General features: G+C 36.4%; 1 protein-coding gene across 3 annotated transcripts in view; it reads left to right on the plus strand.

The window, feature by feature from the left end:
* Positions 1-254: 254 nt before the first annotated feature.
* LOC114652064 (macrophage scavenger receptor types I and II-like) overlaps positions 255-25,611 on the plus strand; it is a 44,314-nt gene continuing 18,957 nt past the window's right edge. The window contains exons 1-8 of one of the 3 annotated variants that reach the window (XM_051927819.1): positions 255-330; positions 797-844; positions 6,418-6,524; positions 9,005-9,123; positions 9,793-9,921; positions 14,942-15,249; positions 15,435-15,621; positions 22,703-22,774. In XM_051927819.1, the coding sequence (XP_051783779.1) occupies positions 9,018-9,123; positions 9,793-9,921; positions 14,942-15,249; positions 15,435-15,621; positions 22,703-22,774 (802 nt within the window). In that variant the 5' untranslated portion in view covers positions 255-330; positions 797-844; positions 6,418-6,524; positions 9,005-9,017. The remainder of the gene's footprint in view (positions 331-796; positions 845-6,417; positions 6,525-9,004; positions 9,124-9,792; positions 9,922-14,941; positions 15,250-15,434; positions 15,622-22,702; positions 22,775-25,611) is intronic. The other 2 variants (XM_051927818.1, XM_028802239.2) reach the window with 2 other exon arrangements.

A 25,611-nucleotide genomic window follows, 5' to 3' on the forward strand; every position in this document is an offset into this window, starting at 1 on the left:
AAACTGATCTATTTGTATGGAATGATAAAATTTAATAAATTTTTTTTTAAAAATTAACGTAACAGTCATGTACAGTTTAATTTTATACTGAAGGTACAACTTTTAAACATTGACATTGTCCTTCATTCATTTATACAACATAGACTTTAAGCCTCACATGATGAAGCTGCAGTTTTATTAAACTGTTCACATTATTTTAAAATATTTTGCTAAATGAAGAAATCAAAACTAAAAACTAAACATTTAGGAAAGTTACTAGTAAGCATTTCTTGAAATAAGAGATCTGAAAGAGGAACTGAGAGAAATGCAACTGTGGCGCAGTCTTTAAAGGTATGGTTGAGAATATATTTGATGTATTTATTTTTTAACTTATATTTAAATATAAGATGTTTTTACCATGTTGTTTTTGTGTAATATATTTCAGCACATACCTACATGCTGCTTCCTTAAAACTAAAAAATAATACTTATTAACAATGCTTAATAAAATGTGATTGAATCTTCTGCTTGTAAAATAAGCTATACAAACTTTTAACTTAACATGAAAAAGATTGTATTCAGGATGTGGAATTTCCTTTAACTTTATTTTAATTGCTTAGTACAATTAACTTATAAAAACATAATGCATATATTTACAAATTTGGTAATGCAAAGACGTTTTTGTTGAAATGTATCTTTACTGAATCTCTTAACAGTGTTTAAAAATAGTATAGTTTGTATTAAAAACTAAATAGTACAGTCAATGTTCTTATTAATTATTAATATGATTATTAATAATTAATATTTTAATTATTTAGATCCTTTATGAACAGATGTTTTTATTAAGAGTGGATCATAAACAGAAGGTACAAGTAACTTAGTTCATTTTTTCTTCTATTACTGGATATCCAAAAATTTCTTTAAAAAGTTAGATTTTTTTCCCTTTAATTTTAATTCTTCACTTAAATGTCAATATACTTCCTTGATTCATGCTGATATAAGTTCATTATGCCATGTCTGTATTTATAAAATTATAAATATTCACAGAACTTTAAGACCATGCATGTCTAGATGGCACCCAAATTTGTTTGTATTAGTAATTTTAACCCACTTATTTATATTACCTGAATCTGTTATGTACTCTTCAAAGTAACTTATTTTCTTCCATGTGTATGTTGTTAGAATTGTTTTTTAAAAAGTTAGTAAAACATTGCTCGGTATGGGCACTGTATGTTACCAGTATTTATTTATATAATAAACCATTTGCATTAAAGAAAGTAATTCTGTGGGTCAGTTTAACAAATAATATTATTTAATGGAACTCCCTGTGGTTCAGAGAAGCTGACAGATGATAAATCACTTTTTCAGCAGTTCATCTTCAGCATGGGATTAGAATTCTCTTGAACAAAACATCCAATTTTCATATAAGGTAACTAAATAGAAGGTGGTTAAATAATAAATACAATACAAAGTAAGTTATGGTAATCAATGATAAATAATACAAACCTCTTTTTATTTACATCTATCATTGATATCTGAACTGTTTTTAAAGTCTGTTGCCTGCACATAATCAGCGAATGATCCTAAAACGTTAAAGACTTACTAAGACATAACTTTTCATATTGTCCTACGCAAACGTTTTCCAGACCTGATGTATTTAAAAATTAGCTGTGCAAAATATCAGCATGTTTCAGGATTTCCCATTCCTCTTTAAGGGACAAGTCGTTATAAGCTACTCAGAGAAAACAGGTTAAATTGATACCTTTATTAAAGCCATTGAGAATAATTGCATTAAATTTGAAAATATACAAAGATTTTTCTTACAGCAAACACTTCTAAAATCCACATTCCATGGGTGATGCCTTACAATTTCCAAAACAGAATATTTACAATCTATAGTATGTTCCATGAGAAGAAAATGTTTGGCTGTGAGTTTTTCTGATATTGTCTTTATGCTTGTTAATGTTTGTGTATACCTCTTATTTATGGACCTGGGTTCACGTTGTTCAATTTCCAGATCCTTCCTGCGTGGAGTTTGCATGTTCTCCCCATGTATGCATGGGTTTCCTCTGGGTGCTCCAGTTTCCTCCCTCTGTCCAAGCACGTGTAGGTTAGGTGAATAGGCAATGCTAAAACTGGCCCTAGTGTTTGTGTGTGTGTGTGTTTGTGCTTGTTCTTGTTCTTGTTCTTCAATGGACTGGCACATTGTCCGGGATTTGTTTCTGATTTGCACCCTGTGTTAACTTAGCTAGGCTGAAAGCCCCCCACCACTAAATCCCCTTCCACAATCCTAGTGTGGATTAAGCAGGCAGAATAATGACATTTAGTTTATGATAAGAGTTTATTAATACAGATTCCCTTTAGTATAACATATGAATCAATGTAATAATCTGAATAACAAGTGATTTAATACAATGACGTCACCTTTGAGTACATTCTTTCAGAATGGAATGTTAAACAAAAAACATGCAATAATTTGATTTTCCCCAAATGTTTTTTGCAGCATCCTCTCCATATAAAACCTTATTATTTTACCAATATATAATATGTCAAGTATACTAATTTGGGGGAAAGTACAACACCATAAATGTAAAAATCTTATTCAGCATTTTGTACAATTCTGTCCAAAAATAGGTTGTATTTCACAGTAAATAAAAATGAAATTTAAATTTCAGTCTTATTGATTCAAAGCTTTATAAAAGTATTTTAAGTTATGTAATTAAAGTAAAAAATGAAAGAGAAAAAAGATTCCCCTGATTGTACATCCACCTTGCTATAATAATAATTGTTTTGCATAGTCTAAGTTTTCCATAAAATGACAACTTATCCTGTAAAACTTGTTTTTGAGTCACAAAAAGACAAAAACTGGTGAAAACAAAAAGTGGTATGGCCCTCATTTTTTCCGTGTCTCCTAACATAAATTATCTCTTTCTTTTAAACGGTACATGTAGTTAATTATTAGTGCCAACCATCAAGTGGAACTGTCCTGCTTGGCTAAAAGTGAATGAGAATAGAATAGAAACTATACGTAAATTAACCTGCATCTGTCCAGGCTTGAAATAAGGATGTTTTCTTTTAGCTTTAAACTTATGAAACCCATGTTTCTTCCTAAATACTATTATCTCTTACAATAGTTAGATAGAATACCCCTCAGGTGGAAGCTTGAAGTTAAACCATGGAATATATTAGTTTCTATAGTTATACATGTGTCATCTGTAGGAGTCTTATCCTTTGATACCCTGCAGTTGAGAGCCATCCATTTGGGTGTTGTCTTATTAGCATATCCCACTACAGCTTTATAAAATGGATGATCTTAAACCCATTCATCGTCAATCAAGAGATATTTTGTCATTTGCTATTGTAACATGTGAACTCACCCCCTATCACATTGTGCAGCAGGTTGCCTACCATTTCTTTTTGTAGCGTCTCCCTGACAACTTCATCCAACCAGACTGGGGAGACTCTTACTCCATGGATGAGCTTATACGGCTCATAAAAAGACCGATGCCAGTCTCGAAATCTGTTAGAGCAGAACGGTCCTCTAGTGGATTCCCTAGAGAGTACATTCCACATGTTAAGCCTCTTCTACATAAACCGGAGCCTGTCCCGAAGTCCCCGGGCTGCTTGGCGTGCAACCTGTCCAGGAATGAGGCGGGACGGAGGTGGACGGGGAGATAGATAGATACTAGCGTTAGTGTGCCCTTTCTAACCCCCTGTCGATTACGAATACGGGAGTAGTGCTTCTCAATGGACATAAACTTATGGCATTGTTTGACTCCGGCAGTAACGTTGCCATCGTTGCTCGCCTTTATGTAACTAAACAAAAGACCAGTGTTAAATGCATACACAGAGAAGTCTGTAAGTATAAAACCGCCCTATGCTACATCTGCCTGGACGGATCACTGAGAAAGCTCCCCGTGGCGGTCCACCCCAACCCACCTTTTCCTGTAGCTCTAGTGAGGGACTGGTCTGAAATTAAAAGCGGTAGACTGCTGACTGCTCCTGGTCAAACATTAGGCCTAGTTGTAGAGGAAGATGACTCGTCTCAAGCTGCCTCCATGCAGTGTATTATGTTGGGAGGGCGAGATGGAGAGCTAAGAGGGAGTCAGAGAAACTCCCAGCACGTCGCAGGCAGCTACGTCATCCACCCGCGTCCCGACAGGTCGGGAGGAATCTCTGCCCCTTGAGGTCAGACCGGATCCTCTCTCTGAAATGCAGGTTCAATTTAAAATGACGCCGGCTTCTTTCAAGAGAGAGCAGTGGAATGACGACTCTGTGAAGCATGTTAAATGGCCAACGCACACACCGACCCATGCCACAGGGACCCCACTTCGTTATCGAAAACGATCTGTTATATCGGGTCACGGAACATGGAGGGGAGGTCTGGAAGTTGCTGTTAATCCCACGAACCTACCGGCGGCAGGTTTGTGAGTTAGCACATGCCCTCCTCCTTGGAGGCCATTTAGGCTCCAAAAAGACTGTGGAGCGTATCAAGTTGCGATTTTACTGGCTGGGATCCAACGAGGAGGATCACCATTATTGCATATCTTTCCCGGAGTGCCAACTATGGCAAATTCCCAAGAGCGACCACGCTCCTCTCATTCCCATTTCCCTAATTGATGTGCCCTTCTAGAGAATCGGGGTTGATATAGTGGGACCCTTAGAGCCCTCCACCCGAGGATACAGGTATATATTAGACCTCGTGGATTATGTGACCCGATATCCAGAGGCTGTTCCTTTGCACTCAACTACAACTAAGCAGTCGCAAGGGAACTAGTAGGGGTTTTTGCACGTGTAGGCATTCCTAAGGAAGTCCTTACGGACAAAGGGACGCTGTTCACCTCGGAAACATTCAAGGAAGCAGCCAAGTTACTTAAAATAAAGCATTTAAAGACCGCAGTGTACCATCCTCAAACCGACGGGGTTAGTGGAGAGGTTTAATCAGACTCTCAAACCGATGCTCCGCAAGGTGGTCAGCAGGGACGGGAGGAATTGGCACCAACTCCTCCCCATCGTTCTCTTTGCCCCACAAAGTCCCACAAGCCTCTACGGGGTTCTCACCATTTGAATAATTGTACGGACAACAACCTGGGGTATTTTGGACATTTTAAAGGAAGGCTGGGAAAGAGAGGCCCTTCCCTCGACAAATGTACTAGAGTATATCGTACAGTTATGCAATAGAATTGGAAAGATCAGACCTATTCTAAAAAGTCACATGGACGAAGCGCAAGTAGTACAGGCCCGGTATTATGACTGTGGCACAACTCTCTGAGAGTTCCATCCGGGGGATCGCATCATGGTATTGGTCCCCACCTATCATTCTAAATTGCTTGCCCATTGGCTAGGCCCTTATGAAATTAAGGTGAGGAAAGGATTGGTTGACTATTTTGTGAAACAACCTAGTCATCGACCAAGCGAGCGGGTTTATCATGTGAATTTGCTGAAACCATGAAAGGAAAAGGAACCCCGACCCCTCCTCCGGTCAGCCCTGCTCATTCTTTGCTCATACAGACACCCTTTATTTTGGCAAGGAGTTAACTGTCGGACAGAAACAGGTGCTGGAAACAGGAGGTGGTGAGTGTAAAACTGGGTCGGACCTCTCTGATTGCGCATGACATACTGACTGAGCTGGGGGTTGAAGTCTGAGAGTGGCCCTATAGACTCCTGCAGGGAAAGAAAGCTGAAGTAGAACTAGAAATCAAGCGACTGCTGGAACTAGGAGTGATCGAGGAGAGCGTTAGTCCCTGGTCCAGCCCCATTGTCTTAGTCTCTAAACCGGACGGCAGCTGGAGGTTTTGTAATGACTTCCGTCGGCTTAACCAGGTTTCCCAGTTCGATGCTTATCCCATGCCAAGCATGGACGACCTCCTCCAGAGGCTGGGCCAAGCAAAGTTTCTCAACACACTTGATATGACCAAGGGATACTGACAGATTCCTTTAACGGATTCCGCGTAGGTCAAGACTGCGTTTAGCACCCCTTCCATTCAGGTTACAAGTGGCTCCTGCAACTTTCCAGCATCTGGTGGACAAAGTGCTCCGTCCCCATAATGCGTATAGTGCTGCCTACCTGGATGACGTCATCATCAATTCCAGCACATGGAAGGGACACGTACAACAGGTCAGCAAATCGATCCAAAGAAATATTTGGGCTACCAGGTGGGTCGGGGGACTGTAAGACCACAGTGGTCCAAAATAGACTGCATTTTGAAATGGCCCCATCCACGAACCAAGTGGCAGGTCCAAGACTTTCTCGGGTTAGCTGGGTACTAATGCCAGTTCGTACCTCGGTTTTCTGAGAGAGTGGCGCCCTTGTCTGATTTGACGAAGAAAAGGGCTCCCAACAATGTGGTATGGTCCGAAAAAACAGGAGTTAAAACAGGCCCTTACTTCGGCACCAGTATTAATGTCACCCAATTTCTCTCTTCTATTTGTTCTCCAGACGGATGCTTTGGACACAGGCCTGGGGGCCGTGTTGAGCCAAAGCATCAACAGTGCTGATCATCCCGTCATGTACCTGAGCCGGAAACTGCTGGACCGAGAGACAAGGTATGCAGCAGTGCAAGGTTATTATAGTTAATGAAAACTAAAATCAAAACTGAAATTATTATTAAAAAAAACATTTTCGTAAACTGAAATAAAATAGTTAACAAAACCGAAATGAAAAACTAAAACTAAACGAGACTATTAAAGTAGCTGGAAAGACTAACTGAAATAAAATAATAATTTGCTTGCTGTTAGTTTTTAACCCTTATAACTTTTAACTCTAAAACTGAAAGTCATTCACCACAAGCCACCTGAATATATTCGTCCAGTGAACAGTGGCTGGTGAAGGAGGGTGGCTGTTCACAGCATTTGCAGTAACAGAGCAAGATAATTACACGTATAAAGTGTGTGGATTAGAAAGTGATTTACATGCCATCTTTCTTTGCACTTGTTGTATATCAAGATGTAATTCAAACGCCTGAAACTGGAATATGGTGGTCAACAAAAACTTTACCGTATGGACAGAAAAATCATGAGTGAGTAACGTTTCAGTTTATTTCTGAGGTGCCTGCTTTTTGTTAACAGTAACTCACTGTATAGAGAAAGTATAAATATAATCATGAAAAAAATTCGACCTCAAGATTTTGATGAATCTTGACGTTTTATATCTCCCCAAGTCCGAAAATACAATTTTTTGGTAATTATGTCTGTGTGTATGTGTGTGTGTGTGTGTGTGTGTGTTTATAAACACGGTAACTCAAAAACGCAACTATTTTTATAGTCACAGTTTGTGTAACAGTAATTGATACAGAAGGATGGAACAGATGTCAGTATTAATGTATTATAAACTTTGCATTAGAATTAGATATAATATTAGAACACAAACTGTATGATATTGAGTGTTAGGATTAAACATGCTAAATTAGATACAGGGTATAGTACAGACCTTTTAAAGTTTGTAGGATAGTGGTAAGTGTTTTTAGGAACTCAGGTACTTAGGACCATATAGACAGAAAAAAAGTACTATGGCTAATTGGGCCTAAGTAATATAGAAGATACCAAAACAAAGTAATAATTCGGCACAACAGAGAAGGAGTGTCCTGTGCAAAAAGTTGGTGAATGTGCAGCTTGTGAATTGGAAAGCCCAGATACAAGCCAAAAACCTCAGCTGGTGGTAGAAGACTTTAACATCAATAAGAAGCTTGGGTACAACCCTTGCAATTTAAATGTGACTTTGACATGAGCCAATGGCTTGCATTAATGAGAGTAGTGCTGACATCTTCTGAAGGGACGATTGACACCTAATGTCAGCAAGATACTGTTTGTTTTATATGGCAGAGGTATTCATCTAATTTAAGACCACAACTGGATGTAATTAGGGGCAACTTTGTATACAAGAGTATGAGGATGCGAGCATGGTTGTTTGTATAGAGGTTCTATATCTGATTATTGTTGTACACATCATTGGCACCATAAACTAGAGACTTTGGAAGTGTTTAAAGTAAATACTCGCACTGTCTGTGTCACAACCAATGATACTGTTAAATGATCTGATCATACATGAAGATACAAGACTAGGTATATTTTTATGACCTAACATAGCTAATGTTTATTGGTTAGAAAGGAAATTAAATAGTTGTTGAACACACACAGGAGAAATATGACTTTGCTCAGTTAATGACAATAAATTATCATCATACTAATGTAATGTAATGTAGGTAATGTAATAGAAAAGCATAAAAGCAGCTGAATTGTTTTATTGATTGCTCACTCCATGTACTGAGATATTTTTGCATACCTGTGTACAAATAAAGAATTGTTCTGCATTTCCATCTGGTCTACATGAATGACTTCTTTGAAAACTGAGGAAAGTTTTTTGCACAACAATGCCAACCTCATTGCAAATACAGGAAGAGTTCTGTCTTTTCTTTCTTAATTAATGGACTGGGACCATCTGGCAGGAAGGCCAGTCCATGCATACCGTCCACGACTATAATATATATATTTGATTTTGGAACAGAAGGATGGCCAGTTTTTGAAAATATTGAGTAACAGTTGAAATTGAGTAAGCAGCACAATAGAATATTCAAGAGTGTTATAACACACATCTTAAGTCAGTTAAAGGTTTGAAGATTATCAAATATTGGACAAAAACCCAATAAAGATAATAATGCTATATATAGATAACTATGTGGTGATATACTGTATGTAGCTCTGTATATGCTTATTTACAAAAAGTTTAAAAATTCAAATCCATCTTGTATCTAATGAGGTAATGTAAACATATATAAATAAACATGTATGTACAAGAAGATTAAAAGCAGTAAACATTACTGTATTTAAATTGAATTAGTACATGAAGAAATATTTATACATGATAAGACACAATAACAGATTTGAAATAAGTCAAATAAAGCACACTGGATTGGTACTGTTTACCTATGTCCCTAAACTGAATAAATGTGTTAGAAAATGGATGATGAATGGATGCATCATACTGGTTTTTAAAAAAATCTCAATAAATGCCTAATGTCTAATTTTAGATTTTAATACAACATGGCAAAATGGAATAGAGCACCTGAGAGCAATGGGGACATTACACTAATGGAAAATTTAAGAAGCAGCTCTGACTCTACTGAGCCTGATGAACAATATAAAAAGAGTATGTAATGAAAACATTTCTGCTTCCTTAATGATCAATACTGAATGTGTTTTTTCTTCTGTATGATTCTAAAGAATTAAAATGTTAAAAGATGTACTGTAGAAGTAGTCTGATTTTTTTAAGCCTGAAATTCATTTATGTACCCTGTATGGTTTGAATGCATTTATTTATCTAGTTTAGCTATCTGTTCTTTGTCTGAAGAATAGATTAAAATGAAAACAGAATCATAATGTAAAAGAAAGGCCTTGTTAGGGTGTCCCTTTTGCCTCTCAGATTTTCAGTCCTTGTTGTAGAATTTGCACATGTGCATGTTAAGCTGATTGATGTCTGTAAATTCCATGAGAGTATGGAGATACGGGCAACTTATGCCATGATGTCTATCCTGATTTTATCCTGGCTTGTGTCTAATGCTGCTGCCGGAATTTGCACTGTATTGTAGTAATTGTGCCTGGAAAATTAGTGAATGAATATCAATAATAATGTAAATATATCTACTTTGTTAAATACTTTCATAACTACCTAATTTGTTTACTTCTGTTAAATAGTTTAATGTAAATGTAGAAAGTGTACATATGAGACAGAATCAACAGCCCTAAGAACAAAGATCATGTGTTACATTTGTAAACATTATTTAAGTGATAAAATATAATTCTTTCCAATATTTTGCAGTACATGATGGAATAATGTGTAAGGAACTCATTGCAGAACTTCAAAAAAAGCAACATTTAATGAGGACTGGCATAATTGTGCTGTATTTGTGTGTTCTGTTCATTCTACTCTTTCTCATCTATATATCAGGTATGCAGTAAATCACTGTACTATTCGTTATCCACTTTGAATTATCTTAATTGACTTAAAACCTGCAACATATTTTGAATTATCTTAATTGACTTAAAACCTGCAACATATTTTCAGAAATAATTTTTAATTATGATAATTAGTTGTTTTAAATGGAAACCTCCCACAGTTGAAAGACATACAAGTTAAATCTAGTGTGTTTGGGCATGTGTGTTTGTCCTATGATGGACTGGCACCCTGTCCAAGGGTTGTTCGTGCCTTGTGCCTAAAGCTTGCTGAGATAGGCTCCCACATCCCGACGACTCTGCATTGAATAAGCCGGTTAGGAAATGGATGGATGGATAAATAATTATGAATAAAAGCAAAGGAAAAATGAAGCCTTTCATTATATAATGTTTACAGTACTTCAATAAATTTATAGCACATACTGTAACAGTTTGAATGTTATGTTTTGTATTCATTATACTTAAAGTTACCTTTTGTGTGGCCATTAATGTCTAAACAATGTGGCGTGATCAATCTTAGTTTGCCCTTTGAATTGACATTATTGTCTAACTTATGAAAGTTTCATTGATTCTAAAACTATTTTGACTAAAAAATTATATACCTATTAATTATTTATTAACTCCATTGTAACTAACCATTATCACGATTTTTTACCCTTTCACAAGAGCAATAAGTAATAATAATACATTTTATTTATTTGTAGGCGCCTTTCTAAACACTCAAGGACACCGAACAATAGATAAAACACAGATTATAAACAAAACTAAAATACAAAAATTAAAATCAGACAGAGCAATTGTAATGAAAGAGAAAAAGCAGTCTTAAACAAATGAGTTTTAAGTTTAGATTTGAAAAGTGAAAATGATTCAATATTTCTAAGCTCAGATGGTAGTGAGTTCCAGAGCTGGGGAGCAGAGCACCTGAATGCTCTGCTCCCCATAGTGGTAAGACAGATGAAGGGGACAGTCAAGTGGATGGAGGAAGAGGATCTAAGGGTACGGGAGGGAATGGCAACATGGAGGAGGTTAGACAGATATGGAGGGGCAAGGTTGTGGATAGCCTTAAAAGTTAACAGAAGAATTTTGAATTGAATGCGGAACTCAACTGGAAGCCAATGAAGCTGCTGCAAAACGGGAGTGATATGGTGAACAGAGGGGGTTCTAGTAATGATGCGGGCAGCTGAATTCTGGACCAGTTGAAGCTTATAAAGAGATTTGCGAGAAAGACCAAAGAAAAGGGAATTGCAATAATCCAGACGAGAAGAGACAAGGCTATGAACAAGGATAGCAGTGGTGTGGGGAGTGAGGGAGGGGCGAATACGATTAATGTTACGCAAGTGGAAATATGCAGACCGAGAGATGTTATTGATGTGAGACTGAAAGGATAAAGTACTGTCAAGGATGATACCCAGACTCTTAACCTGTGGGGAAGGGGAGACAGAGGAATTATCAATAACAAATGAAAAATTATCAGTTTTGGATAATGTTGATTTTGTACCAATGAGGAGAACCTCAGTTTTATCACTATTTAATTTAATAAAATTTGAAGAAAACCAGGATCTGATTTCTGCTATGCAATCAATAAGTGAGGAATAAGTAAGAAAACATAAATAGAAAAGGCTAGATACTTGTAGTTTTGCAAGCAATTACCATATTTTCCTAAACATACCCTGCACCCCTGTATAACCTGTGGGTGAAATTCAGTAAAAGACAGAACCTAGTAATTAAAGGTAGAATATGTTAACACCATGCTTTGTGTAAAGCTATAGGGGTTACCCTCTCTGGATCTATATATGCAAGATCTCATCTGTTGCCATTTGTTCATTTATTTTTCATGTAGTCTTCCTATTGCCATACTAACCTCATATAATGCTTACATGTTACTTTATGGCCCCATGGATTTTTCTTCTGCTGCTCAGACCTTTCTCAACAATCTCAAAAAGTAACGTTTTAAAAAATGAGTCGCCAGCATGTTTAAATAATGGTGTAAATTAATGTAGTTTAGCTTTACTGTATATAACTTACATACAGTATACCTTATACTGCAAATGAATTTAAGGAGGACACAGAGCTCGTCCTGTTTCCTTTGCCAACACCCTGTACCAAGCAATTATGTGTCCAATGTAATAAATCTGGCTATTTTTTGATAAGTGGAAGGAAAGCAGAATAGCTTTGAAAGAGACCAGTTAGTCATCTTAATATTAAAACATCAAAAAGGGGCTTGACTTTTTAATAGCTAATGTAATGCTGCAGTACTCACATCTTCAGATGCTCAATGCACCCTTCAGAATTAAAAACGTATATTTGTGAGGAAGATATGTTAGAATGCTGTGTAGGAAGTTTGTTTTTTTCTTTTTACATAATTTACATATAAACATAAATGTGATGTGCTTTATTAATCCTCAAGGGGAAATTGTCTTTTCACATGACCTTTGGAAGTCAGAGCACAGGGTTAGCCATTGTACGTGCCACTGGAGGAATTTCTCATGTTAAAGACCTTGCTCAAGGACCCAACAGAGTAAGAACCCTTCTGGCACTAACAGGATTTGAACTGGCAACCTTCCAGATACCAGCACAGATCCTTAGCCTCAGAGCCACAACTCCATACATTTTTTATTTTTTGGCATACTGTTGCAATAAAATGAATCCATTGAATTTAGTTATCTGATGCCGAGATAGTTGAGTTTGTGCAATACTATAATCATTCAGAAATTCATATGCTTTTCCGTATGGGAACAGTTGTTTATTTGAAAATTAGAGGCACTTGGTTAATGATTGACAGTAATTAAAACATTTTGATTTCTCCTTAATCTATTTCAGAATCACGGGCTAGGGAGGGATTAGTCTGTCTCAGCAGCTTTGTCCATAAGGCAAGAACCTGTCGCGGACAGGGTATCAGTTCAGCGCAAGGCCAGTTAACCTAACATGAATTTCTTTGGAGATGTGAGTGGAAACTGGAGTACCCAGAGGAAAGCTTATGGAGACTTGAGAAGACTGTGCAAATTTCACATAAATAATGATCAGCAGCACTAACCACTGCATTTTCACAATGTTTAAATTTTGAACTGCCTCATAGTTTTTAAAACATTTTTGTAATTGTAAATAAAGTGTTCTTTTTGCCAATTGTAAGAAAGTACAGTTAGGTCCATAAATATTTGGACAGAGACAACTTTTTTCTAATTTTGGTTCTGTACATTACCACAATGAATTTTAAATGAAACAACTCAGATGCAGTTGAAGTGCAGACTTTCAGCTTTAATTCAGTGGGGTGAACAAAACGATTGCATAAAAATGTGAGGCAACTAAAGCATTTTTTAACACAATCCCTTCATTTCAGGGGCTCAAAGCTAATTGGACAATTGACTCAAAGGCTATTTCATGGGCAGGTGTGGGCAAGATTGTCGTTATGTCATTATCAATTAAGTAGATAAAAGCCCTTTAGTTGATTTGAGGTGTGGTGCTTGCATGTGGAAGATTTTGCTGTGAACAGACAACATGCGGTCAAAGGAGCTCTCCATGCAGGTGAAAGAAGCCATCCTTAAGCTGCGAAAACAGAAAAAAACCCATCCGAGAAATTGCTACAATATTACGAGTGGCAAAATCTACAGTTTGGTACATCCCGAGAAAGAAAGCAAGCACTAGTGAACTCAGCAACGCCAAAAGACCTGGACGTCCACAGAAGACAACAGTGGTGGATGATCACAGAATCATTTCCATGGTGAAGAGAAACCCTTTCACAAAAGCCAACCAAGTGAGCAACACTCTCCAGGGGGTAGGCATATCGATATCCAAGTCTACCATAAAGAGAAGACTGCATGAAAGTAAATACAGAGGGTGCACTGCAAGGTGCAAGCCACTCATAAGCCTCAAGAATAGAAAGGCTAGATTGGACTTTGCTAAAGAACATCTAAAAAAGCCAGCACAGTTCTGGAAATACATTCTTTGGACAGATGAAACCAAGATCAACCTCTACCAGAATGATTGCAAGAAAAAAGTATGGAGAAGGCTGGAACAGCTCATTATTCAAAGCATAGCACATCATCTGTAAAACATGGTGGAAGCAGTGTGATGGCTTGGGCGTACATGGCTGCCAGTGGAACTGGGACACTAGTGTTTATTGATGATGTGACACAGGATAGAAGCAGCCGAATGAATTCTGAGGTGTTCAGAGACATACTGTCTGCTCAAATCCAGTTAAATGCAGTTAAATTGATTGGGCGGCGTTTCATGATACAGATGGACAATGACCCAAAACATACAGCCAAAGCAACCCAGGAGTTTATTAAAGCAAAGAAGTGGAAAATTCTTGAATGGCCAAGTCAGTCACCTGATCTTAACCCAATTGAGCATGCATTTCACTTGTTGAAGACTAAACTTTGGACAGAAAGACCCACAAACAAACAGCAATTGAAAGCCGCTGCAGTAAAGGCCTGGCTGAGCATTAAAAAGGAGGAAACCCAGCATCTGGTGATGTCCATGAGTTCAAGACTTCAAGCTGTCATTGCCAGCAAAGGGTTTTCAACCAAGTATTAGAAATGAACATTTTATTTCCAGTCATTTAATTTGTCCAATTACTTTTGAGCCCCAGAAATGAAGGGATTGTGTTAAAAAAAAATGCCTCACATTTTTATGCAATCATTTTGTTCAACCCACTGAATTAAAGCTGAAAGTCTGCACTTCAACTGCATCTGAGTTGTTTCATTTCAAATTCATTGTGGTAATGTACAGAACCAAAATTAGAAAAAAGTTGTCTCTGTCCAAATATTTATGGACCTAACTGTGGATGCAAGGACAGTATTAGCTATCACACTGTGTTTCATCTTCATATAAACAGTCATAAGTAATCTTTAAAATGGAATTGTATTTATCTTCATTTTCTAGTTAGTCTGGTTTTCTTTAACACTGAAATGTAGTATTTAATAAAGCCGAAACCTTACCTGTTACAAACATATAATCTTGTTGTAATATGTTCAATTTTTTTGTGATGAAAAAAAAAATCCCTTTTATTTTTCAAGTAAATTCACATGCATCTGAAGAACCAACAAATGGAAGTAAACTAAAGCAACAAATGGAAAACTATTTTGAAAATACCTTTGAACAAGAGGAACAAAGAAATGTAACTCAGTATAACTTTACTAAGCTTGAAAATCACCTGAAGAGCCTACTTGATAGCTTTAATTTTACACTTAGCAGTTCCCTGGAAACCATCAGGGATGACATTTGGAAACTAAATACACACATCGAACAACTGAAAATTGACACAGACCTTAAACTGAATAACACAATTTCAAGACTCAGCATCAAAGATGATGTTATTAAAAAGGTAATTTAATTTGAAATATTCACTTTCCCTTGAGCCAAACTACAATTTACATTTTTAAATATATACAAAACATTTATAATATCATCATGTAATAGCTATTTGCTTTATTCCCAAGAATAGTTATGTGATAAAGCATAAAGCAATTACGATTTTAATTTTGTATTCTTTGCACATTATTTTCACAGGACATTCCTAACTTCAAGATACATTTGGAAAATATGTCTATGGCTATAAAACTTTTAGAAGTTAAGCAAGAGAATATTACACTTAAAATAAACAAAGAATTTGCCACTCTGAACTTTGTCACTGAAGATCTCAGATTGAAGGACTGGGAGCATTCCTTGAAACTAAACAACATCACATTAATTCAAGGTAAAGTGAGACTTGTTTTTTACACTTCACAGAATAAGCCTGCTGACACTGAATAACTGGTGTCAGAAGCAATAGTTTTTAAATGTTTATATTTTATTTTTTGGTTAAAGCAAGTGTATGGACTTTCCTGTGCATACTTTGGATTAATCTGACATATTTAATCTTTGTACTGCAGATTGACATTTCTAACATGGCTGTGTGTGAGTGTGCACTGGTGTCTTAAAAGGTTTTGTCATTACTTCACAAATGGCTCACACAGAGTTGATTAGTAAGAGTGTTTTGGTGAAGGGTTAGTAGCATAATTGGTAATGCTGCAGCATCACTACTCCAGGGGCCTCATGTTTAAACGGTGTGTACGCACGTTTCCACACTCACATCGCAATGTATAAAAACTAAACTTGACATAAGGCCACGCACATTTTCACGCTAGCCCATACCCTGGCGTATGCAAGTTCTCCACTCAGTTTTGCAAACTGGCGGCACCCAGCTTCAAAGCAGTGCTTTAGTTCCAGTGTGGTTTCCATTTCTTTTTTAGATCCATATTCCTGATGCGGCTTTATCAAGTACACTGAAATTAACTGCATATTGTTTATTAGTTTAAGGCATCTGATTGTAATTAACCTGTAACAATATAGAGGTCCACAGAATGGCCAAACTATTCCAAATACCATAGCTGCTTTAGCATTGTTACTCTCACTGCACCTTCTTCTTCTTTCAGCTGCTCCCGTTAGGGTTGCCACAGCGAATCAACTTTTTCAATATTACTCTCACTGCACCACTCGGAGAATTTATATCACTGTATCTGAGTGTGGAATCACAGCTCCACAGCAGCTGATTGGAAAGAGAATTATCGGTATACAGCATCAAGCACCCGCTGCCTCAGCAATGCTGCCTATTTGAACTTCTCCCATACGGCACATGCTTCAGAGCCTTTCCTGTACTGACCTTGCGGTTCAGAAGCAGTTTCACCCCAGGAACTACAAACACATTCAATCAGTCCATCAAGTGCTCCATATAGAACTGTTTGTACTTATAAGTACAATTACCTCACTGTAAACTTGTGATACAGTTATAATATTGCACAACCTGAGCCACTTTAGTGTGTATTTATATATGATGACGATATAATTTTAAGATGAAATGCAGCAAAATATGTTTATTACATTATACAGATAAAATGTTAACATCTTTTAAATAATCTATATTGTTAATAATTAAACATGTGAGGACACGGTGTTGCAGCACTAGAAAGGAGCTGGCGCCCCGTTCAGGGATTGTTCCTGCCTCGTACTGTTTTCTTGCTGGGGCTAGCGCTACACTGGAAGATAGATGGATAGAATAATTAAACATGTACTACGAAGATATTACAATGTTCCTTAAAAGATTTGAAGAACAGGCATTCTAAGCTTACAGATGGCTTAAAGTCTATTACAAAGATGATTGTGTAGCAATTGGGTACTTGGAGAAAGAAAGCGAAGGACAGGAATTGGGGGTAAGTACGTTTGAAAGAGACAGTAATGTGCGCATTGCAGCAAGCATCTTGCGTGAGGCAGGAACAATCTTGTCACTATCACTGCACCACCCTGATCCCATGTTTAATACATGCTTTAATTCATATCATCATGAAAATGATATCAAGTATACATCTCAGTATTTAAATTGTTCAGAGAGCTGTAATATCATGAATGTAATGGACTAGAAACAGTCTGAATGTTGGGACACCAACCGGGTCATCCCTTTTAATCGTCGCAAGACGAACAGACAAAATAAACAAAAAGTAACGAAATAGCACTTCAGCGCTGTCCTATACAGGGACCTCTTTCAGAACAATCAGTCCTTTCGATAGTCACGTTCTCCGGCGTGCGGCTCGTTCCATTCTCCCGGCAGAAGCCATCTTTCTCTTTGCCGGCACTTCCTTTATAGTGGTATTTCCAGAAAGGGCAGGGTTAAGTGCCCTTGCCGGGCGGCTTCTCGGAGCTGTGATTGAAGAGGAAGAACAGGACAAGGTCAGTGGTAGCCCCCCCTCTTGTCTCAGCAGGCTGTTGTGTACCTTTCCCTGGCCCTTAGAGGAGTCCTCCGATGCCCATGCGTGACAGTGTCCTGTCACAGGAAGAGAAAGCTCGTTTAAGAAGCACATAGTGATTCACGCACATAAAGTACATAGAAGAACACATACAAAACAAAGCATTTAACGTGCTACTTTAGTTACGACGGTATTTGAGAAACTAGTAAATTAAACGATTTTAAGATAAAGATTATGATGTTCTTCTTTAATGACAAAATAAACTACGTGATTAAAGTGGAAATTTCAAGATTAAAGTTGACATTTCAAAGGTTTTTCCCACTGTGTCCCTATTTTTTTTTCTTTTTTCTGTACCCTAATAAGCATTCATATGACACTCAGACGGTGGGCTACGACTCGCCTTTTCATGGCGACTTTGATATCTGACAACTTTCTTATTTCAGGCACTGTGTGACTTTGTAAACTTGAGCTTTCGAGTTTCTCCGACACTCTATGTCACTCGATCAACTTCCTTTTGTTGTTTATACCACTGTTTAATCCAACAAATAGTAAATTTTTCCTTGCCTCCACTTGGTATTCGCTGAAATTCTTCTATATTCCCCCGTGATTTTTCCATTGCCTTTTCACATAACGCTGAGCTTAAAAGCTATTCATATTGATTTACATATTAAAAGAGGCAAATTCTGGGAGGAGTTGGGGAGTGGCAGCAGGCGCGCGCACATGCGTAACTTTTCACACTGACCGGGATTTATGTAGCAGAAGAACGTGGAAGTTGGCGAACGCACAGATTTATGCATCTGAATTTTTTTGTGCGTACGAAAATTTCCACCTTACTCCGTACACCATGTTTTAGTGTGAATTCTATGTATGGCATTATGCCTATGAAATGTATATACATTTTCTGCATGACTTTATGGGATTTCTTCAGATGCTTTTTTCTTCTCACATCTCAAAGACATGCATGTTAGTTTAAATGGAAACTCTTGTATGAGTGATGGTGACTCTTTTAGTGGGGCGCTAATCCTGGGAAAAGTTTTCCTATTCATTTTATTAACACCCTTTCTGAATGCATTTTATTAAAAATAATTTGGAAGAGCCAGGCGTGTACAGGACTTTCTACTACTACCTCACTTATGCAAGAATTTGGGATACTTGCATGATCATGGTGTTTATGGAGTTTTAAGAATATAGATTAAGGATCAATGTGCTTTATTGTTAGTTTTAGTGCTATTAGCCATTAAAAGCTTATGCTTGAGGCAGCTTAAAATGTCACCATTTATTTTAGTATAAGGGCAGCTGGGCCCTTCTGTGGCCTGTCTGACTTTTCACTTGCTTTGTTTTGAACTTCTGTAAGTCAAGGACATTGTGTTCTCTGAGAGAACTGAGAAGTAGACGTTTTTTATGGGAACACAGTTTCTGAGGCTTCCGACTGACAGAAGACTAAACAAGCTTCCATAAGGATTCAAGGCCTTTAATTTTAAGAAAACTAAGCAAGCTCTCACACTATCACAGAAACATATAAACATTTTAAATGGCATTTAAATGTACATATTAAGGCTCATCAATTCCTTAGGCAATCAAGTTAAAGCAAAATGCATTGTGTTAGCTAGCTTGAGTTATATAGGAGTTTAAGGTCTGATTAGTAAAGGCAAGGGTCTTTTTCTCTTTTAAGCAGATGCCTATGCTTCCATTCCCAGTAGCTCAGCCCCTGTGCTGGCAAGTCAGATAGAGCGCACCACTGCTTTACGATGCAGCTGCTTGTATTCGCGGGCTTTCATATTAGTATGCATATATATTACTTAACATTTAATTTTACATGTCAATACTTCTTTATGAGTCATTATTATAATAATAAATCAAGTTACAGCAGAATGTATTAAACAAGTTAGCTTTAAGTTATTTAAGAATTAATTGTTAAAGGCTTGTAATTTTCCTTTCTTCCAAGCAGTCAGGAAGCACCATGCTTGTCCACTCAAGGTCGTCTGCAGCTCAGTCCTTACTGGCACCACCACCTATGATTTTAGCCTTAAGGGATGCTAGTGCAACAAGTAATCACTAATTGAATCATTAATTGATCAAGCCATATTTCACATGTGGGTTCTCCTGATTCCAACTTAATGGTGAGAATTGATTGACCAAAAGTCCATCAATCTTTAACAGCCCAGGATTAGGGACATGAGAATTAGATGGTATGTACATCCTTTGAGCCAAAGTGACTGTTACGAGAAAGTGTAGATAGGGAAGGAAATTGTTATGAGAAGGTCTATTTGGAAGAAGATTGCTATGGGTATTGTTATGAGTCTGCAATACCAGGTGTTTGTTATGAGAAAAGGTAGTTGGCGAGGTCATTATCATGAGAAACCCTATAAAGCAGATGATGGGAAGCATGGATATTTTGAGGTGAGAATTGTAATAAGTATGAGACGCTTACTTCATTGAGCTGAGACAGGCTTTATGTGCTCTGTAATGGTTTCCTATGCTGTGCAATAAAGTCTATTCTGACTGCCTATCTGAAGACTGCTTGTTTTTTCTGAAGAAGTTTTCTCCATGACAGGAGCATTTATGTTCTCCATGTTTCCTTTCAGGTCACACCTTCAGTTCAAAGACATGCATATTAGGTTACTGAGATGTATTGTGTGTGTTTGAGCCTTGGAATTACCTGGTATCCTCTCCTAGATTAGTTGAATGCTGCTAGAGTATTCTATTACTTCACAAGACCCTGGAATAAACATGACATTTTCAGAAAACACTTGTATGGCTGCATTAAACTGTATGAAAACTGCATTTCTCCCTATAATGGAGGGAACAAATTTGGAAGAGACAACAATACAACTAAATGCATAGAGGCAAATCTCAGTTTATAGCTGTCTCAGTTTATGGCAAATCCACAGATAAAATATCAACAAGCACATAACACATAAAATTGTTTATTTTCATCTCAATTTCTATATAAATTTATCTAGCCAGTCCAATTTTGTTACTTTTGAAAGAATCAAACTAATTTTGAAACAGATGAGTGTGAAGGAGTAATAACTAAATAGTAGAACACACTACAGACTTTATCACTATTTTCAACGATTTTGGGCTTTCATCTGCATTGTCATTAAATGAAATGGCAGCATGTGCAGTAAGATCGGTAACAGGTAAACAGACTGCTGATAGACAGGCAGCAGTCTGTTTAGCTAAAGAGAGGTTGAACCTGCTGTTCATAATTCCCAGCATCATAAGGATGCATCTCTGCTCAGGGATCAATCATCAGTTAATGGTAGCATTTTGTGCCATCATTATACCTTTAGTCAATTCTATGATGCACTGTGTCATTACCAAAAACAATGTAATGTTTAAGCATACGGTGAACAAACTATACATACATACTGTAAGTGGTTCATTTTAATTTTCATTATTTGTTTTGTCATTTGAAGTATCGTAATAGTCTTTCATTGTCATTTTAATAATAAGTTTGAAACATTTTTTCTTTAAGATAAGTAATAAAGCATTATGCAATGTTGCCATTATTTCCATTAATATACATTTTCAGTTCAACTTTCAACTTACAAACAAAATCAGGTTTAGGAACACCTGCCTAAACATTGACCTGGGTCCCCTTGCCACAACCTTGGTTATATTATAATAATCTCTATCCTACCTCTACACTTGGTTATTTCCTATCCTATAAATAAAAAGAATTATCAGGAAAGTGTCTTTATAGACAGAGAGGGCAATGCCCCTTTAATAGCAGCCTATATGTCAGTTCAACTTTTGAAGGGAAGAGAGCTTACCTAGTCCTATAGCGAACAGTAGTGAACAGAAGATGTATCCCTGGCATGTCTGTATTGCCAATGTGGCATGGCTTTATATTTTCTATCTCTTAGAACTATTCCTTTTCTCAAGTTAAGTTGCCTAAAGGAATATGACTTGCTTGACATCACTCTTTTTTCAGGGTTTCGTTTCTTTTTATTATTGTGTGCCGATAAAAAAACCTTGCTTTGGTCTTGGAAGGAAACCTTTTCTTAGCCTGACCAATGTTTCTGTGACGTCTCCTCTTACCTATGTGAGTTTTTTTCCGTTTGTTGAGGCATAAGTGGCACTGTGTTTAGGTTTGGTTTCTGTTTTGTATGAAGTGCTGCAAGGACAGACTGTGGTTTCCTCATTACCATGAATTAGAGTAAATGGAAAAGAGTAGATGGATAAATGGATTGGAAAAACTTTTACATTTTGTATTCAATAATTAAATTTCTAAAGCATCATTGCAACAGAAATAATTACAGTAAAAGCTCTAAATTAGTATAGTAGTATATTAGGCAAGTTGAATAAGTGTTTTGGAGCAATAATGTACATTTAGGAACAAATCATGAGGAATATTATTGTCAAAGCTTTATTTATTTTAACATTTAGTCTACATAACTTTTAGGATGACTGTATTTTGCAACACTTAGAATAACTGATTACTTGCATTTTCAAATTTTTTATCCTAGCATCTCTGTATTCTTTTTTTAAATGTATCACATGCAGGGCTGTGTCACCTACTTTTAATTCTGCTGATAGATTCACTTAAAAATGTACTAATAAGCAGAGTAAGCACAGCAGACCCAGGAGGAAGTAATATTGCTGCAATATCTGTGCCAAGCTGAGCAAACAGATAAAAAGATTGAGTAAGAAATAATAACTTGGAAAATTGTAATATAAGACTTTAGGTAACTAAGGCACAATAAAATGTATTAAAGATGTACTGTGGCACATTTACTTGTATATGAAATCTCAATTACAGTTATACAGTTATAGGTAGAATGAATAGTATTGTACATTCACAAAGATTTAATTAAAGCATAATTTTATATTGCAATAGACAAACTGTTTACAATAAATATCATTCTTACTTATCATTCTTACTTGTATAAATATCATTCACTACATCTTGCCTGAAGAAGGGGCCTGAGTTGCCTTGAAAGCTTGCATATTGTAATCTTTTTAGTTAGCCAATAAAAGTTGTCATTTTGCTCGACTTCTCACTAACTTCTAAACACAAATGCAAATTACCCAAAATTAAATTCTTTTTAGGTCCTATAGGGCCACGAGGAGAGAAAGGCAACAAGGGTGACAAAGGTGACGATGGATTGAAAGGACAACAAGGCAAGTATTCACTACTCCTTAGAGATGGCAATGTTTATGTTACATTTTGAAAGAGATTGGGCATACAGTACTTGCTGTCTAAGTAAGATAAATGTAAAACCAAATTGTTTTCACTGAGTTTTGTTTTTTGGAACAGTTTAACCAATTTAACAAGTACTATTACTGTACTGATAGTTTTCAGTATCTTAAATTAAGAAGGGTGTCACAATGGTGTACCGGTTAACAGTGTTGTCTCAGCCTCTTGAGCTGAGCTCAGTCACTAAGTGTGTGACATTTGAATGTTCTCTCTGTGTCTTTCTAAGGTTTTTCTTAGTACCACTACTGAATGCCAAAGTTGTCTTGATGTGTGTGAGAGAGCCCTGGCTTTCTGCCCAAGCTTCGTTCTTGTCTTACATTTGATATTTTGAGGATGGGCTTTGGCTGCCTTTGATCCTGTTGTGAATAAAGTATATTCTGAAAGTGAGTGGACGATTGAACAAATTAAGAATATTTAAGAATTAGAAATTATTTTTAAATTCAGGAACTACTTGAAATTATATTTTCATAAGCACAAAAATGTTTTTTTTGTCTTAAACAGAAGTTAAAGTACGGTAATTGAACAAAAATAACCTCCATAAACCTTTTTTTCTCTGTTTAATGAATAGAGTAGAATTTTTACAGTTCATATATTGCATATTTTAAAACCTCAGTTGGGATAATGGAATTCTTTGGGCCTGCTGCCAGCTTTCATTGCTGGAAAACATTCATTCAACCATTATCAAGCATAGCAATTTTTATTTTTTAATTCTTCTAGACATCGATTCTCTAGTTTTGTTTAAAATTCTGTTATGCATCTGTCCCAGGCAAATCATGTATTAGAATAGAAGTATCTTGGTATGATTCTCTCGGTATTCTGGTTCCTTACTGTTTTGCTACAATAACAACATTTATTTCTGTTGCTTATTTCCATATAAAGGATGTAGCTCAAGGTGCTTTACAAGATGTCAAAGATATAGTTACAAGAAAATAAAAAACAATTTAAAATTAGATAAGAATAAAAATGAATAAATAACATACAAAAAGTAAATCAATACACACTTGCATAAATTAGATATATAATTAGTAGAAAAGTAGAGTCTCTAAAGTTGAAGGCAATTATATACACATTATAATGTAAGATGGCCTAGATGGGCAGAAAAAATAAACAAAACTCCATTTAAGATGGATAAAAAAAGCAAAATCTGCAGAGGTTTCAAGTCCAAAAGACCACCTTAGTCCCCAAGGAGCATTCTACCTAACATAAATGTTCTGAAATAGATCCTTATTGTTTTTTAAACTTTTGCTTAGAGGATTTGAGGCAGTGGGTCTTGTGGATAGGTAGGGTATCCTCTTTCATTCAAACATCACAGGCGGCTGCACAGTGCTTTGATGAGATGGTGGTAGTACAAAGCGCCACCACAGAAAAACCACAAAACAGAAAATGAGTGATTCATAATTGTGACAAAAACAATTGAAAATATAATTCTATGTAGTTTATTAGGAGAGGAACTAAAATGTAGCTATGAAAAAACAAATTAAAAAAGTGTGTTTTTAGGATTTTTTAAAATGATTCACAGTGTTAGCATGATGTATGTCTTTTGGTAAACTATTGTACATTTTTGGTGAATAACACTAGATAGATAGATAGATAGATAGATAGATAGATAGATAGATAGATAGATAGATAGATAGATAGATAGATAGATAGATAGATAGATAGATAGATAGATAGATAGATAGATAGATACTTTATTAATCCCAAGGGGAAATTCACTAAAAGCACCTTCTCACTGTTAGAACTTATGTGTCTAAAGTTATGACTTGGCATGTATGTGGAGATACACTCCATAGAATATAAAGAGTCAAGATTATTAAAAGTTATAGATAGATAGATAGATAGATAGATAGATAGATAGATAGATAGATAGATAGATAGATAGATAGATAGATAGATAGATAGATAGATAGATAGATAGATAGATAGATAGATAGATACTTTATTAATCCCAAAGGGAAATTCACATACTCCAGCAGCAGCATGCTGATAAAAACAATATTAAATTAAAGAGTGATAAAAATGCAGGTATAACATACAGTTACTTTGTATAATGTTAACGTTTACTGCTGCCACGGATGTCAAACTGTCCAACTCCATACCTACAATAGAGCCTGCCTTCCTCACCAGTTTGTCCAGGCATGAGGAGTCCCTCTTCTTTATGCTGCCTCCCCAGCACACCACCGTGTAGAAGAGGGCGCTCGCCACAACTGTCTGATAGAACATCTGCACCATTTTATTGCAGATGTTGAAGGACGCCAGCCTTCTAAAGAAGTATACATCATTAGTAGAATTTTACAGTCAGTTCTAAAGGGCACAGGTAACCAGTGTAATGATGCGAAGACTGGTGAGACGTACTCAAATTTTCTTTTTCTTGTGAAGATCCTTGCTGCTGCATTTTGAACTAACTGCAACCCATTACTGTCTATCTTAGGGTAAGTTTTGTGACCACTACAGGTTTTAACTATTTAATATTATGTTTTTTACTTTATATTTACACTAAATCATCTCTGAGAGGAAAAGTAAAAGCACTTCAGTAAAGCTGTGAATACATATAAATGCTGATTTAATTATCTGTACAAACTTTTTGTGTTTCTAAGAAATTAATAGAGTTTCCATTCTTTCATTTAATGTAGAAACCAAAGTATTGAATTCTGTTTGATAAAAGCCACAAAACAGAAATCCATTACTTAAAAAAAAGAAATTGCACCTTACTGTGTATAGAGCTCAAGTGTACTCTAAACAGAGAGCTTAAAAACAGTAG

This window comes from Erpetoichthys calabaricus, chromosome 5 (genome assembly GCF_900747795.2).
Source record: "Erpetoichthys calabaricus chromosome 5, fErpCal1.3, whole genome shotgun sequence".
Lineage (NCBI taxonomy): Eukaryota > Metazoa > Chordata > Cladistia > Polypteriformes > Polypteridae > Erpetoichthys > Erpetoichthys calabaricus.